Source organism: Oncorhynchus gorbuscha, linkage group LG15 (assembly GCF_021184085.1).
Source record: "Oncorhynchus gorbuscha isolate QuinsamMale2020 ecotype Even-year linkage group LG15, OgorEven_v1.0, whole genome shotgun sequence".
Taxonomy (NCBI): domain Eukaryota; kingdom Metazoa; phylum Chordata; class Actinopteri; order Salmoniformes; family Salmonidae; genus Oncorhynchus; species Oncorhynchus gorbuscha.
In genome coordinates, this window is record NC_060187.1 from 14,659,288 (window position 1) to 14,676,869 (window position 17,582).

At 46.1% G+C, this 17,582-nt stretch overlaps 1 protein-coding gene across 16 annotated transcripts in view; it reads right to left on the reverse strand.

The window, feature by feature from the left end:
- The window catches only part of dock7 (dedicator of cytokinesis 7), a 77,461-nt gene that overhangs the window by 21,715 nt on the left and 38,164 nt on the right, over positions 1-17,582 (reverse strand). For 9 of the 16 annotated variants that reach the window (XM_046300189.1, XM_046300188.1, XM_046300179.1 and 6 more), the window contains exons 17-23: positions 16,223-16,361; positions 15,822-16,010; positions 8,534-8,765; positions 8,087-8,251; positions 7,731-7,900; positions 5,386-5,478; positions 124-213 (exon numbers count right to left, since the gene is read on the reverse strand). In XM_046300189.1, the coding sequence (XP_046156145.1) occupies positions 124-213; positions 5,386-5,478; positions 7,731-7,900; positions 8,087-8,251; positions 8,534-8,765; positions 15,822-16,010; positions 16,223-16,361 (1,078 nt within the window). The remainder of the gene's footprint in view (positions 1-123; positions 214-5,385; positions 5,479-7,730; positions 7,901-8,086; positions 8,252-8,533; positions 8,766-15,821; positions 16,011-16,222; positions 16,362-17,582) is intronic. The other 7 variants (XM_046300191.1, XM_046300190.1, XM_046300186.1 and 4 more) reach the window with 2 other exon arrangements.

Sequence of the window (17,582 nt, forward strand, 5' to 3'; positions counted from 1 at the left end):
TCCAACAACCACCAAATACACAATCCAATCAAGAGGCACACATCCACAGACATACACATAAACAGGCGAATAAGGTGAGGGGGCTCCGTATGGCTCTTCCCCCGTGTAGACAGTGGCTGGTACCTTTTTGGTGGGTAACCGTCCTGTTAAAGTTTGCAAGAAACTGGTGCTCTCAGTGTGCGAAGACATGCGGTTGCCACAGCGCTCCATGGCCTATGGGTGGGATGGATGGGATGTGACAACAACAACAGGTTATTGAGGGGCTACGGTTATAGCTGTAGCACCTAGCAGAATTACACACACAGTTAACAAACATGAACACAAACAACAATCACACAAATACACAAAACAGCCCTCATCATATAACCTTAACTACAGTTCCACAGTTACAGAATGCCTGAGTTCCCTCATATTTATCTTTCTTCTTACACACATAATCTGATATATATTTTACACAGAAACGCCCCTTATGCCTTTAGATATACAGTTTGTAGACCGTATCAACCTGTGGAAAAAATACCTCTGCGAACAACTTAACTCAGTTAAATAAATGAATTTGACTGAATCTTTGGCCATGACTAGAGCCACAAAATAGCCTTTATGACAACCAATGAGGACAGCCATCGTCACAACACAACACCAAGACAGGAAAAGAAGATGACAAAGTTCTCAAGCAGGCAAACACATTAAACCAACACATAATACCCCCAAACAGACCCCCAGCAGACCCCCCACATACACACTTAGGGCTGGGCGATATGGCCTAAAAAGCATCTAGATTTGTTCTCATTTATGGCCAATTCACAATATCTAGATTTTGTCATCGTTTTCTCTAAATGAGCTTTGATGCACAATTAAAAAGGTCAAATACACTGTGTTTGCCAGTCAGCATTAATCTAATGAATTCAGGGCTTCTGAAATTATACATAGGCTAAATATACGCCTTCCACAACCATAAGACCCACTAATAATTTTATCTAAATAGTTTAACCTGCTTTGTTGCAATAATCACTGATCTTGGTTTCAAGTCTATGACCTTTTTGTTACAAATGTAACCAGAAACATGCACATTCACTAATAACTTATTGCAGGCATTATAGAAAATGAACACAGGTCTCATAAACAAATCTCTCAAACACAAGCCCACGTGACTAGCCAGCTAATTGTTACATTTCAGGTTCAGCTAACATGGATCTCTTTACTAACAAGGTAAAAAAGTTGAATTGTTATGAACAAATCTTTGTCTGTCTCCAAGTGTTTGAAAAGCACGCTAGCTGAACACTTTGTTCAGATGTTGAAATCAAGTGGCCTACGTTATTTCTCAGAATGAGAATGAGTTGCCAAGTCCTTATGTAATTATGCTTATTGCACATTTCTAAAACACAGACTTGACAGCTATTATAAGTCTTTGGCTAAAATGCTGCTAGCGGTACAACAAACTGAGCATACATTTTCCAGAATCTATTTTTATTCATACTCCCATTTCAGTAGTGTCTGTTCTGCGCACAATTTGAGTCGTTGAGACATAAAAAGGATTAACTTCCCTATTACAGTAAATGAATGTCTCAATGTTCATATGACCAATTCGGTTGGACCAAACATCAAATCTGAATAGCGAGTTGAAACCGCTTGACAGAGAGGAAGTGATCTCTCATCTTTGTTGTAGCAAGTGGCAGGGGCTTGGTGTGTGTGTGTGTGTGTGTGTGTGTGTGTGTGTGTGTGTGTGTGTGTGTGTATACATTGAAAGGTGCACACACCCTACAGTCATTGCACACAGCACAGAAGGAGCGAAGGAGACAAGACCAAAAAGACAACATGAGACAGACAACCACACACACACACAGACAACCACACACACACACAGACAACCACACACACACACACAGACACAGACAACCACACACACACACACAGACACAGACAACCACACACACACACAGACACAGACAACCACACACACACACAGACACAGACAACCACACACACACACACAGACACAGACAACCACACACACACACACAGACACAGACAACCACACACACACACACAGACACAGACAACCACACACACACACACAGACACAGACAACCACACACACACACAGACACAGACAACCACACACACACACAGACACAGACAACCACACACACACAGACACAGACAACCACACACACACACACAGACACAGACAACCACACACACACACACAGACACAGACAACCACACACACACACACAGACACAGACAACCACACACACACACACAGACACAGACAACCACACACACACACAGACACAGACAACCACACACACACACACAGACACAGACAACCACACACACACACAGACACAGACAACCACACACACACAGACACAGACAACCACACACACACAGACACAGACAACCACACACACACACACAGACACAGACAACCACACACACACACACAGACACAGACAACCACACACACAGACACAGACAACCACACACACACACACAGACACAGACAACCACACACACACAGACAGACACAGACAACCACACACACACAGACAGACACAGACAACCACACACACACACACAGACACAGACAACCACACACACACACACAGACACAGACAACCACACACACACACACAGACACAGACAACCACACACACACACACAGACACAGACAACCACACACACACACACAGACACAGACAACCACACACACACACACAGACACAGACAACCACACACACACACACAGACACAGACAACCACACACACACACACAGACACAGACAACCACACACACACAGACAACCACACACACACACACAGACAACCACACACACACACACACAGACAACCACACACACACACACAGACAACCACACACACACACACAGACAACCACACACACACACACAGACAACCACACACACACACACAGACAACCACACACACACACACAGACAACCACACACACACACAACCACACACACACACACACACACACACAACCACACACACACACACAGACAACCACACACCCACACAGACAACCACACAGACAACCACACAGACAACCACACAGACAACCACACACACACACACAGACAACCACACACACACACACAGACAACCACACACACACACACAGACAACCACACACACAACACACACACACACACACACACAACCACACACACACACCACACACACACACACACACACACACACACAACACACACACACACACACACACACACACACACACACACACACACACACACACACACACACACACACACACACACACACACACACACACACACACACACACACACACACACACAGACAACCACACACACACACAGACAACCACACACACACACAGACAACCACACACACACACAGACAACCACACACACACACAGACAACCACACACACACACAGACAACCACACACACACACAGACAACCACACACACACACAGACAACCACACACACACAGACAACCACACACACACACAGACAACCACACACACACAGACAACCACACACACACAGACAACCACACACAGACACAAACAACCACACACACACACACACACACACAGACAACCACACACACACACACACACACACACACAGACAACCACACACACACACACACACACACAGACAACCACACACAGACAACCACACACACACACAGACAACCACACACACACACACACAGACAACCACACACACACACTCCTAAACCCACCCAACACACCACCACATGCAGCAGTATCCCACATCATGGCGAACCCACGTGGTGAATGAGATTAATAGCAGCAGGAGGTCATGCATGGGTTCAAATGATCATGGTTAAGAAGAGGAAACAGGACAGGGAATGAGAGGGTGAAGTCAGCAAATGAAAACTGGGAAATTAAGTTAGTGGTGCTAGCCTCTGAACCGCCAATTAAATAAAAAATACAAAAAAGGCAAGTATGAGAAAAGAAAAATAGTTTAAAATTGAAACGTGTAGAGGTGAGTCTTGGCTAGAGGTTCACTGCAACACCTCTCCTGTACTGGGGGTGTTACAGGGTGAAGAGAAATGAGGGGCAGCCCTGTGTACTTGTTTGACATGACTTCAAGCGGTTACTGACAACTCTACAACTTCAGAGTGGGCATAGATTTTTCTTCTCCAACCAACTGGACAGAGGTAAAAACTAGAAAGGTGACAAGTGAGAGAACTAAAGATGGCGGTTAAGGGTTCATGGAGGCAGCTGTGACTTCCTAAGACTGGTGGTGCATGTAAGTGAGTGGTGGTTAAGAAAGGTATGGAGCTAGGGGTGGTTTATGTAGGTGAGTGGTGGTTAAGAAAGGTATGGAGCGAGGAGTGGTGGTTAAGAAAGGTAGGGAGCGAGGGGTGGTTTATGTAGGTGAGTGGTGGTTAAGAAAGGTAGGGAGCGAGGGGTGGTTTATGTTGGGGGTTAGAAGGGGGTGGTGGAGGTTGTGGTGGTTAAGAAAGGTAGGGAGGGAGGGGTGGTTTATGTTGGGGGTTAAGAAGGGTAGGTGGAGGTTGGGGTTAACGAGGGTAGGGAGTGAGGGGTGGTTTATGTTGGGGGTTAAGAAGGGTAGTTGGAGGTTGGGGTTAACGAGGGTAGGGAGTGAGGGGTGGTTTATGTTGGGGGTTAAGAAGGGTAGGTGGAGGTTGGGGTTAACGAGGGTAGGGAGTGAGGGGTGGTTTATGTTGGGGGTTAAGAAGGGTAGGTGGAGGTTGGGGTTAATGAGGGTAGGGAGTGAGGGGTGGTGGATGTTGGGGGTTAAGGGTAGGGTACGAGGGGTGGTGGAGGTTTAGAAGGGTAAGGGGTGGTGGAGGTTGGGGTTAAGAAGGGTAGGGGTGAGGGGTGGTGGGGGTTGGGGTTAAGAAGGGTAGATGATGACGGGTGGTGGATGTTGGGGGTTAAGAAGGGTAGGTTACGAGGGGTGGTGGAGGTTTAGAAGGGTAGGGAGTGAGGGGTCGTAAAGGTTGGGGTTAAGAAGGGTAGGGGTGAGGGGGGTTGGGGTTAAGAAGGGTAGGTGCGAGGGGTGGTGGAGGTTTAGAAGGGTAGGGTGTGAGGGGTGGTGGAGGTTTAGAAGGGTAGGGTGTGAGGGGTGGTGGAGGTTTAGAAGGGTAGGGTGTGAGGGGTGGTGGAGGTTTAGAAGGGTAGGGTGTGAGGGGTGGTGGAGGTTTAGAAGGGTAGGGTGTGAGGGGTGGTGGAGGTTTAGAAGGGTAGGGTGTGAGGGGTGGTGGAGGTTTAGAAGGGTAGGGTGTGAGGGGTGGTGGAGGTTTAGAAGGGTAGGGTGTGAGGGGTGGTGGAGGTTGGTGTTAAAGAGGGTAGGTTCTGTTGTTGTTGAAGCACCTGCATGGTGTCAGTATCAGAGACAGGGCTGGATCCCCAGGGGGTGCTCTTACACCCCATGGTGTGCACCCAGGAGTTGGAGCGGTCTAGACCCTGAGAGGTCAGGGGGTCGCAGGTCAAAGGGCACAGGGCAGGCAGGAGCAAGGGAACAACGAGCGAGAGGACGGAGCAGCACAGGGGAGGAGAGAACAGCATAGAGGTTTAAAGGTTAAGAGGGTTGAACCGTAAGCAGCAATGAGGAATAATATAGTTAGCTTGTTAAAGATCCCTAATCATTTCATTTACAACTCCCTGATTCACAAAAACAGCAATGCATGAACAGATTAGATAGCATATCCCATCATGACAATCTGCACCCCTCCCTCGGTTCAAAGAAAAGAGAGGGCTGGTTTAGTATCATCATTCATCAGACAGGGGAAACCATAGAAATATAATTAAAGTAATGACTAGAGCATGTATCCCCATTCAAGTCTATGAACCATGATGGGCGGTAATTTTATTTCTATGGGCCAGCATCCATCCCAAGCATCACGTTAGACCAGACCATTCAGAGAGACAGAAGTGTCCATCACTCACTCATCTGTCAAGTACTTTTGGGGTAGCGAATCAACAAGTCATTTGATCGGGGGTAGCGAATCAACAAGTCATTTGATCGGGGGTAGCGAATCAACAAGTCATTTGATCGGGGGTAGCGAATCAACAAGTCATTTGATCGGGGGTAGCGAATCAACAAGTCATTTGATCGGGGTAGCGGAATCAACAAGTCATTTGATCGGGGTAGCGAATCAACAAGTCATTTGATCGGGGGTAGCGAATCAACAAGTCATTTGATCGGGGGTAGCGAATCAACAAGTCATTTGATCGGGGGTAGCGAATCAACAAGTCATTTGATCGGGGGTAGCGAATCAACAAGTCATTTGATCGGGGGTAGCGAATCAACAAGTCATTTGATCAGGGTAGCGAATCAACAAGTCATTTGATCGGAGGTAGCGAATCAACAAGTCATTTGATCGGGGGTAGCGAATCAACAAGTCATTTGATCGGGGGTAGCGAATCAACAAGTCATTTGATCGGGGTACCGAATCAACAAGTCAAAGAAGTCCATGTTTGTAACTCATTTACAAAGTGAATCTGCAATACACTTGGCTACATGGGGCTCCAGACTAACGTTTTCCCCTGGTGTTACTGCTGCCATTAACCTTATCAGTTGTTGACACGATTTGGTCGCACCCAAAAATATTTTTCAGCAGCATCACACAATGGGGAAAAAAGGAGAAGTCATCAAAGAATGTCTTTCACAGTGTTTTATGTAGTCAGACTACTATTTTCATCTAACATGAATCATGCATTCCTGCTTGGATTTTTTGATATGCAACCTAATCCAGTGATTGTCATGATTTTGGGGCTGAGAATAACCCCTTTTTTGTTATATTTTACTGTCAAAATAGGGCTCCATGAATTTACCTTCATCTTTATGTGCACTAATATTACATACAGGTTTACTTCAATGTGTGCTATTTCACCATCTGAGAAAGTGGAAACTCAAAAAACATTATCTAAATCGCTAACTCTAAATATACCGCTAGTAGCCATTAATTAATCGAATATTAAATTTAAAGTCCTAAAAAAAATGACAAAGGTTGCATCGGTAGTAACCCTTAGTAACCCTTGGTATAATAGCGCACTTGCAATGGCTGATGCGCATTTTGCGAACTCCGTATTTCAAAGCCATATCAGATACCTCGATTGCAAAGCATTGTGCTTTGAGCTCAATATTGAGAGCTTAGAAAACAAAATTATACCTACAGAAAGCTGAGACCCTCCTCTCTTGAACAGTAGTTGCTTCTAAAGTTGTGTTTTTTTATACAATTGCATTTGGAAATGTTACCCAATCAGAAGGCATTTTTCGGGGTGCACGAAGGGTAGAGAGAGTGTGAGGGACTCGCTCATTTGGTCTATAGCAGCCGGCCCAAGCAAAACAGGCTCGGCAGTTTCATTACAAGAATCATGAGGATAACGCACTTTCCTGTTGGATCAAATCATGGTTTTATCACCACAAAAATGGTGAATTGAGGTGACCAGGTAGAATGTGCAGATTGCACCAGTGCAATCAATTAAACATTTTACTCCACAGCCAAGACAAAAGGGTTGAAAATGCGACTAAATGGTCTGGAGCCCTGCTACCCCTAAATATTGCTCTCCATATAGTATCATTCAGAATAGATTATTCTCTCATTGAAAGTAGAGGTCTAAACCACAGATGCGGAGGACTGACTGTACCCCAAAAGTACTGACAAACAGAACATAATGTATGCCAGAGGTCTGGTCTGTGGGGTGTCTCTTACCTTACTGCCGATGATGGAGCGGACCTCGTCGTCAGGGGACGTGGGTGTTCCGGAGATGTCTGGGTTACTGTTGCTAAGGCTACGAGAGCGGTTGAGGTTTAGGCTAGCTGGTCGCTGGGCTGACCTGGCCATGGTGGCATAGTGGACTGAACCACCCAGCCCTCCAGGACCTGAGACAAAAACACACATGGAACAAAACAATGGAAGTTAGGAACAGAGGGTGAGGACACTTGCTGCTCCTGATAAACGCTATTTTCCTAAAGTCGCCTGACGTAGCCAATGGTCTTTATGACCTGGATGTAATGAATTTAACAGAAGTAAAACAGATCAAACGTAAACAAGAACAGACAGTGTACCTGGTGAGGGGAAGTTGGGGTCCATGTTGGGCAGTCTGAAGACGTAGTATATATAAGAGGAGAGCAGACTGTTTCTGCCGTGCATGTCCTGACTGGTGTCTAGGTATTTGTGGAGCCGATTCACTATGGAGGCCATCACCTCGAACGAGGCCTGGCCCAGATTCACTATAGACACACAAAGACAGACAGGAACACACATACTTAGGACTAGACGGTACAGTACATTGTAGTAAGAGACAGTACAGTCAGTGGCAGCAATGCCTTGCTGTTTAGTAGTTTAGAATACGTAGTAGTAGGGTTACAAACACAGTTGAGGGGGTTACATTTCTTTCCTTTTAATGTTATTTTTTGGAATTAAATGGAGGGTTATATTATAGTTCACACAAGGCCTAAGTTGTACAGCTAGGCTTAGGTTACACTAGGCTTAGATTAAAGGGGATAGTAAACCTATCTGTCCTGCGATGACTGGCGGCCGCACCACCAGCACCACCAGCTTGTCCAATAGGAGGTGGAGGAATCGGACGATGGGCTCCAGCTGGGAGGAGTTTAGTGCTGCGATGCTGGACTTTAGCTCCGCCTCCAGGTTATTCTCCATGATGCGCACGTCTCCAATCCGCACAGGGAACATGTGCTCATCCAGGGCATGCACCAACGCAAAGAACTTATCCAGGTACTGGTCCTGGTGGAAGGAGGTAGGAGAGAGAGGGAGGGAGGGAGGAAAAGGAAGAGCGGAATGAAAGGACACAAAGAAAGCCAAGCTTCAATAGAAGGGAAATAAATGTGAGCTCCCACTACACAATGAAAGTGCTGTAACTGTGTGCTCTGTGGTTCCAGCTCATGTATAGAGACTACAGTAGAGTTGTGCCCAGCTCAGTCTCATCCACATAGACCAAGTGATTTATGATCACATTAGCACCAGGCTAAGCTGCTGGGAAAACACTCACCCTCTTCAACCCAGTCCCCCCCTATCCCCACTACTAACCCCCCCACCCTGGACAGCAAACAGAACAGAGAGATGGAGTGGGCTCTACTAAATAACACAAGTGAAGTTCAACCACTAATGAACTACGGGACACATTACTCCTTCCACGCTGGGCTATTCTGTCTGTCTCTGATGGTCTGATATCTAACACAGATACAGCACATTCACTAATTATTTGGACTTGGTTTTAAAACGAAACATTTGAGTCACTTTTACTGTAATTAAGAATAGAATGTGTTTCTAAACACTTACATTGTGGATGCTACCAGGATTACAAATAATCATGAATGAATCGTGAACAATGATGAGTGAGGAAAAAAAATTCTAACCTCCCCTGTTATTGTAATGGTGAGAGGTTAGCATTAGATTTAGAATGGCAAACTATCAAATGGGCAAGACAAAAAATACATGATCCATATGCACCGGAATAGCGAATGCAACCCACTTTCCCCCGGTACGTTTTTCACTCATGTTGGTAGGCTGCTCTGGTAATTTCACTGCAGTGACAGGGGATATTCTGCCATAGGCTCTCCAACCCTGTTCCTGCAGCTACCCAGTGCTTCAGTTGGGAAACCAAATGAAACGTCGACAGTAACATGTTTTCACAACAAAGCATACTTCATGAATCTGTTGACAGCCCCTCTGCACGCTGGACAATGAAGGAGGGGAGGAGAAAGACATTCACGGCAGTGAGATCTTCTGTAGCTTAAAAAGGTCATGCATCTTCACATGAATTATGATTTTAAAATGTATATAACTCCTTTTACTAGGCTATTCAAAATCAAATACAAATTCACTATAATTGTACGCTAAATCTGAATTGTTCAAATTAGTGGATTCGGCTTTTTCAGCCACACCCGTTGCTGACAGTTGTATACATTTGCGCATACAGCGAATCAATCTCCATAGAAAAACACTGGCAGTAGAATTGTCCGTACTGAAGAGCTCAGTGACTTTCAGCGTAGCACCATCACAGGATGTCACCTTTCCATCCAACAAGTCCGTTCAAATTTCTGCCCTGCTAGAGCTGCCCCAGTCATCTGTAAGTGCTGTTATTGTGATGTGGAAATGTCTAGGAGCAACAACGGCTCAGTCGCGAAGTGGTAGGCCACACAAGCTCACAGAACAGAACCGCAGAGTGCTGAAACACGTAGCATGTAAAAATCTGTCCTCAGTTGCAACACTCACTAGCGAGTTCCAAACTACCTCTGGAAGCAACGTCAGCACAAGAACTGTTCGTCGGGAGCTTCATAAAATGATCCTAAATCACCATGCTCAACGCCAAGCGCCGGCTGGAGTGATGTAAAGCTCGCCACCATTGGACTCTGGAGCAGAGTAAACACATTCTCTGGAGTGACGAATCACGCTTCACCATCTGGCAGCCCGATGGACGAATCTGGGTTTGGGAGGACGATACCTGCCCGAATGCATAGTGCCAACTGTAAAGTTTGGTGGAGGAGGAATAATGGTGTGGGGTTGTTTTTCATGGTTCAGGCCCCTTAGTTCCAGTGAAGGGAAATCTTAACACTACAGTTTACAATGACATTCCAGACAATTCTGTGCTTCCAACTTTGTAACAATAGTTACTTTCCTGTTTCAGCATGACAATGCCCCATGCACAAAGTGAGGTCCATACAGAAATGGTTTGTCGAGATTGGTGTGGAAGAACTTGACTGGCCTGCACAAAGCCCTGACCTCAACCTCATCTAACGCCTTTGGGATGAATTGGAATGCCGACTGCCAGCCAGACCTAATCGGCCTACATCAGTACCCGACCTGACTAAGCTCGTGACTGAACGGAAGCAAATTTCTGCAGCAATGTTCCAACATCTAGTGGAAAGCCTTCCTAGAAGAGTGGAGACTTATAGCAGCAAAGGGGGGACCCATGATGCCCATGATTTTGGAATGAGATGTTCGATGAGCAGGTGTCCATAATACTATTGGCCATGTAGTGTATATAGGTCTATGCATAAACTCTAATATGCATATGGGTGATTTCAATTCATCCTCAGCTTAGAAAGAGCTTGGCTTTGAAACATCCACAATGACCATGTTTTCCACTCAGTTTCAACCGTTTCTTCAAATTGATCAGGAGGAAGGGAGTAAAAGGTATTAAAACCAAGACACTGTTTCAATGATAAGTCTGATGTGATTAGAGTGTTGAGGGACAATATAGCCCCGAGTACCAGGCCATTAGCAAACTGATGATTGTTAGCGAGTTGGGTACTACTAACATGTCCTGAGTGCATAAGACGACATTACCGTCACATAGAATTTTACTGCAGTCATGACTGCCGGTGTGGTGTTGATACAGTCACCATAGCAGCCCTAGTTGTCACCATACCACTTTTGACTTCGACACTGATAACAGGTTTAGTACCACCATACTCGATGCCATCACCATACATCACCATATTAATAGAATGGTAAATCTATTGATAAACTGGGTAAATCAAGATGTAGTCTAGGTCTATCCACAATATTTTGTTGCTCCCTGCCTACAGACAGAAACTAAAACAAGAAGCTTCCGCGCTCAGGTCTGTTCAACGCTGGTCCGACCAATCTGATTCCATGCTTCAAGACTGCTTCGATCACGCGGACTGGAATATGTTCCGCATTGCGTCCAACAACAGCATTGACGAATACGCTGATTCGGTGAGCGAGTTCATGAGAAAGTGCATTGATGATGTCGTTCCCATAGCAACCATTAAAACATTCCCAAACCAGAAACCGTGGATTGATGGCAGCATTCACGTGAAACTGAAAGCGCGAACCACTGCTTTTAACCAGGGAAAGGTGACCGGAAACATGACCGAATACAAACAGTGTAGCTATTCCCTCCGCAAGGCAATCAAACAAGCTAAGCGTCAGTATAGAAAAAATAGAGTCACAATTCAACAGCTCAGACACAAGAGGTATGTGGCAGGGTCTACAGTCAATCACGGATTACAAAAAGAAAAACAGCCCCGTCACGGACCAGGATGTCTTGCTCCCAGGCAGACTAAATACCTTTTTTGCCCGCTTTGAGGACAATACAGTGCCACTGACACGGCCCACAACCAAAACCTGCGGACTCTCCTTCACTGCAGCCTACGTTAAGAAAACATTTAAACGTGTTAACCCTCGCAAGGCTGCAGGGCCGGACGGCATCCCCAGCCGCGTCCTCAGAGCATGCGTAGACCAGCTGGCTGGTGTGTTTACGGACATATTCAATCAATCCTTATCCCAGTCTGCTGTTCCCACATGCTTCAAGAGGGCCACCATTTTCCCTGTTCCCAAGAAAGCTAACGTAACTGAGCTAAACGACTACCGCCCCGTAGCACTCACTTCCGTCATCATGAAGTGCATTGAGAGACTAGTCAAGGACCATATCACCTCCACCCTACCTGACACCCTAGACCCACTCCAATTTGCTTACCGCCCAAATAGGTCCACAGACGATGCAATCTCAACCACACTGCACACTGCCCTAACTCATCTGAACAAGAGGAATATCTATGTGAGAATGCTGTTCATCGACTACTGCTCAGCATTTAACACCATAGTACCCTCCAAACTCGTCCAAACTCGTCATCGAGACCCTGGGTCTCGACCCCGCCCTGTGCGACTGGGTACTGGACTTCCTGACGGGCCGCCCCCAGGTGGTGAGGGTAGGTAACAACATCTCCACCCCACTGATCCTCAACACTGGTGTCCCATAAGGGTGCGTTCTGAGCCCTCTCCTGTACTCCCTGTTCACCCATGACTGCGTGGCCATGCACGCCTCCAACTCAATCATCAAGTTTGCACACGACACTACAGTGGTATGCCTGATTACCAACAAGGACGAGATGGCCTACAGGGAGGAGGTGAGGGCCCTCAGTGTGGTGTCAGGAAAACAACCGGGAGGACCCCGCTATCCACATCGATGGGACAGTAGTGGAGAGGGTAATAAGTTAAGTTCCTCGGCGTACACATCACGGACAAACTGAATTGGCCCACACGCACAGACAACGTTGTGAAGAAGGCGCAGCAGCGCAGGAGGCTGAAGAAATTTGGCTTGTCACCAAAAGCACTCAAACATCTACAGCTGCACAATCGAGAGCATCCTGTCGGGCTGTATCACCACCTGGTACGGCAACTGCTCCGCCCACAACCGTAAGGCTCTCCAGAGGGTAGTGAGGTCTGCACAACGCATCACCGGGGGCAAACTACCTGCCCTCCAGGACACCTAGACCATCCGATGTCACAGGAAAGCCATAAAGATCATCAAGGACAACAACCACCCGAGCCACTGCCTGTTCACCCCACTAACCAGAAGGCGAGGTCAGTACAGGTGCATCAAAGCAGGGACCGAAAAACAGCTTCTATCTCAAGGCCATCAGACTGTTAAACAGCCACCACTAACATTGAGTGGCTGCTGCCAACACACTGACTCAACTCCAGCCACTTTAATAATGGGAATTTATGGAAATTTATGTAAAATATATCACTAGCCACTTTAAACAATGCTACTTAATAGAATGTTTACATAGCCTACATTACTCATCTCATATGTATATACTGTACTCGATACCATCTACTGCATCTTGCCTATGCCGTTCTGTACCATCACTCATTCATATATCTTTATGTACATATACTTTATCCCTTTACACTTGTGTGTGTATAAGGTAGTAGTTTTGGAGTTAGGTTACTCATTGGTTATTACTGCATTGTCGGAACTAGAAGCACAAGCATTTCGCTACACTCGCATTAACATCTGCTAACCATGTGACAAATTTGATTTGATATTTTATTTATTTATTTGACCTTTATTTAACTAGGCAAGTCAGTTAAGAACAAATTCTATTTACAATGACTGCCTAGGAACAGTGGGTTAACTGCCTTGTTCAGGGGCAGAATGGCATATTTTTACGTTGTCATCTCGGTGACTTGATCTTGCAACCTTTCAGTTACTAGTCCAACGCTCTAACCGCCAGGCTACCTGCATCTAACCGCCAGGCTACCTGCCTCTAACCGCCAGGCTACCTGCCTCTAACCGCCAGGCTACCTGCCTCTAACCGCCAGGCTACCTGCCTCTAACCGCCAGGCTACCTGCCTCTAACCGCCAGGCTACCTGCCTCTAACCGCCAGGCTACCTGCCTCTAACCGCCAGGCTACCTGCCACCCCAAATACAGGTAAGTGCATATTCATTCAATAGGCCTGTTTTCATGGCGCTACAGATGAAAAACAATGTTTCCCTTCCATTTGGGACTCATTTTATTGCACTGGTCAATAACATTTGAATAGAAGAACAAGCTCTTCTTTTATAAAAGTGTTGCACCGTCTCTTTAAGCCCCATGACGTCATTCTCACACACAGTCAGATCCAGGCTTGAGCAAATAAGGTCTTGACTGGGAGAGACGTGAGGTGGGGGAAGATGAAGTGAATGTAAAGTATTTGATGACAATTAACTTGGAAATCAGTCATATTTTTGCGTTATGGTTCGTATATCAACACAAACAAGGTACAAGGGAAGGAAACTAATGTTAGTTTCAGCTGTATAGTTTGTTTTGCTTACAGTAATGAACGGATTCAACATTTCCACATGACGTGTTGCATTATTCAAGTGTGTTAACTAACATGATGCAGTCCAGACTCCCAGTGGTTCCTCAGGACAGACTAGAGTCAGTATGAGAGAGGAGTTAACATGATACAGTTCAGACTCCCAGTGATTCCTCAGGACAGACTAGAGTCAGTATGAGAGAGGAGTTAACATGATACAGTCCAGACTCCCAGTGGTTCCTCAGGACAGACTAGAGTCAGTATGAGGGAGGAGCTAACATGATACAGTTCAGACTCCCAGTGAGTTCAGTGGTTCCTCAGGACAGACTAGAGTCAGTATGAGAGAGGAGTTAACATGATACAGTTCAGACTCCCAGTGATTCCTCAGGACAGACTAGAGTCAGTATGAGAGAGGAGTTAACATGATACAGTCCAGACTCCCAGTGGTTCCTCAGGACAGACTAGAGTCAGTATGAGAGAGGAGTTAACATGATACAGTCCAGACTCCCAGTGATTCCTCAGGACAGACTAGAGTCAGTATGAGGGAGGAGCTAACATGATACAGTTCAGACTCCCAGTGAGTTCAGTGGTTCCTCAGGACAGACTAGAGTCAGTATGAGAGAGGAGCTAACATGATACAGTCCAGACTCCCAGTGGTTCCCGAAGACAGACTAGAGTCAGTATGAGGGAGGAGCTAACATGATACAGTCCAGACTCCCAGTGGTTCCCGAAGACAGACTAGAGCCAGTATGAGAGAGGAGCTAACATGATACAGTCCAGACTCCCAGTGGTTCCTCAGGACAGACTAGAGTCAGTATGAAAGAGGAGCTAACATGATACAGTCCAGACTCCCAGTGGTTCCTGAAGACAGACTAGAGTCAGTATGAGAGAGGAGCTAACATGATACAGTCCAGACTCCCAGTGGTTCCTGAAGACAGACTAGAGCCAGTATGAGAGAGGAGCTAACATGATACAGTCCAGACTCCCAGTGGTTCCCGAAGACAGACTAGAGCTAGCCATGAGTACATGGAGCAGTCACTGAGCAGGGACATCAGCTGTGCTGATAGACTTGATCCTCTCTCAAATCAGTAAAGGACGTGAGACATTTGACAGAAGTCCAGAAAGTACCAACAATTCTAGGACCACACCAGGTTTTCATATTCTAGTATCAAACAAATACAAATGTTTCGCTATTCCGTGAAAAGTACGGTTGTGATGGGCTATACCTGTGTGTGGACGGTGGAGACGGATGTCACTTCAACGTTGAACACGCCTCTGTGGTTATCCACCCATTTCATCCCAGGTAGAGGAACGTCAGGGGAGAGAACCGAGTAGGACTGGGGAGGTTTCTCTAGAGACACCGGCAGACAGAAGCTTCCTGTACGCAGGCGTCCATTCTGAAGCATGGGGATCCACTGAGGAAGGAGAGACAAAAACATGATTAGGGCCTGAAAAACAATAAAGGCATGTTAACGTTTATACACGTGTGCTTGTATGAGGTGCGTGTGCATGTTACGTTTGCTTGCACACACCTGTGTGTCATGCACGTGCAGATATCATTGTGCATAGTGTGCGCACGTGTGTGTGTACATGCATGTGCATTTCCACGCGTGTCCACAGTGGTTACCGTGTATCCCACAGGGGTTTCCAGGGGGGTGTTCTGTTTCTGCTGGCAGCTGACATGGTAGAAGGTGAACAGGACATGGTGGTGGTCAGTCAGAGAGGCCGGCAGCTTGATCTTCACCTCATCATGGAAGTCCGGGGACCTGCATAGGAAACACAACAGGCATAACAGAGCCAGAGTTGAATGGTTGGTTTTAGGAATCAACAGTTGTTAAAGGGTCAGGGCTGCACAGTAATAAACATCTACAGAAGTATTGAGAACAGGCTCTAAATGACACGGTTAGTTAGGGCAATACAGGAATGAGAACAGGCTCTAAATGACACGGTTAGTTAGGGCAATACAGGAATGAGAACAGGCTCTAAATGACACGGTTAGTTAGGGCAATACAGGAATGAGAACAGGCTCTAAATGACACGGTTAGTTAGGGCAATACAGGAATGAGAACAGGCTCTAAATGACACGGTTGGTTAGGGCAATACAGGAATGAGAACAGGCTCTAAATGACATGGTTAGTTAGGGCAATACAGGAATGAGAACAGGCTCTAAATGACACGGTTGGTTAGGGCAATACAGGAATGAGAACAGGCTCTAAATGACACGGTTGGTTAGGGCAATACAGGAATGAGAACAGGCTCTAAATGACACGGTTGGTTAGGGCAATACAGGAATGAGAACAGGCTCTAAATGACACGGTTGGTTAGGACAATACAGGAATGAGAACAGGCTCTAAATGACACGGTTAGTTAGGGCAATACAGGAATGAGAACAGGCTCTAAATGACACGGTTGGTTAGGACAATACAGGAATGAGAACAGGCTCTAAATGACATGGTTAGTTAGGGCAATACAGGAATGAGAACAGGCTCTAAATGACACGGTTAGTTAGGGCAATACAGGAATGAGAACAGGCTCTAAATGACATGGTTAGTTAGGGCAATACAGGAATGAGAACAGGCTCTAAATGACACGGTTAGTTAGGGCAATACAGGAATGAGAACAGGCTCTAAATGACACGGTTAGTTAGGGCAATACAGGAATGAGAACAGGCTCTAAATGACATGGTTAGTTAGGGCAATACAGGAATGAGAACAGGCTCTAAATGACACGGTTAGTTAGGGCCGTACAGGAATGAGAACAGGCTCTAAATGACACGGTTAGTTAGGGCAATACAGGAATGAGAACAGGCTCTAAATGACATGGTTAGTTAGGGCCGTACAGGAATGAGAACAGGCTCTAAATGACATGGTTAGTTAGGGCAATACAGGAATGAGAACAGGCTCTAAATGACACGGTTAGTTAGGGCCGTACAGGAATGAGAACAGGCTCTAAATGACACGGTTAGTTAGGGCAATACAGGAATGAGA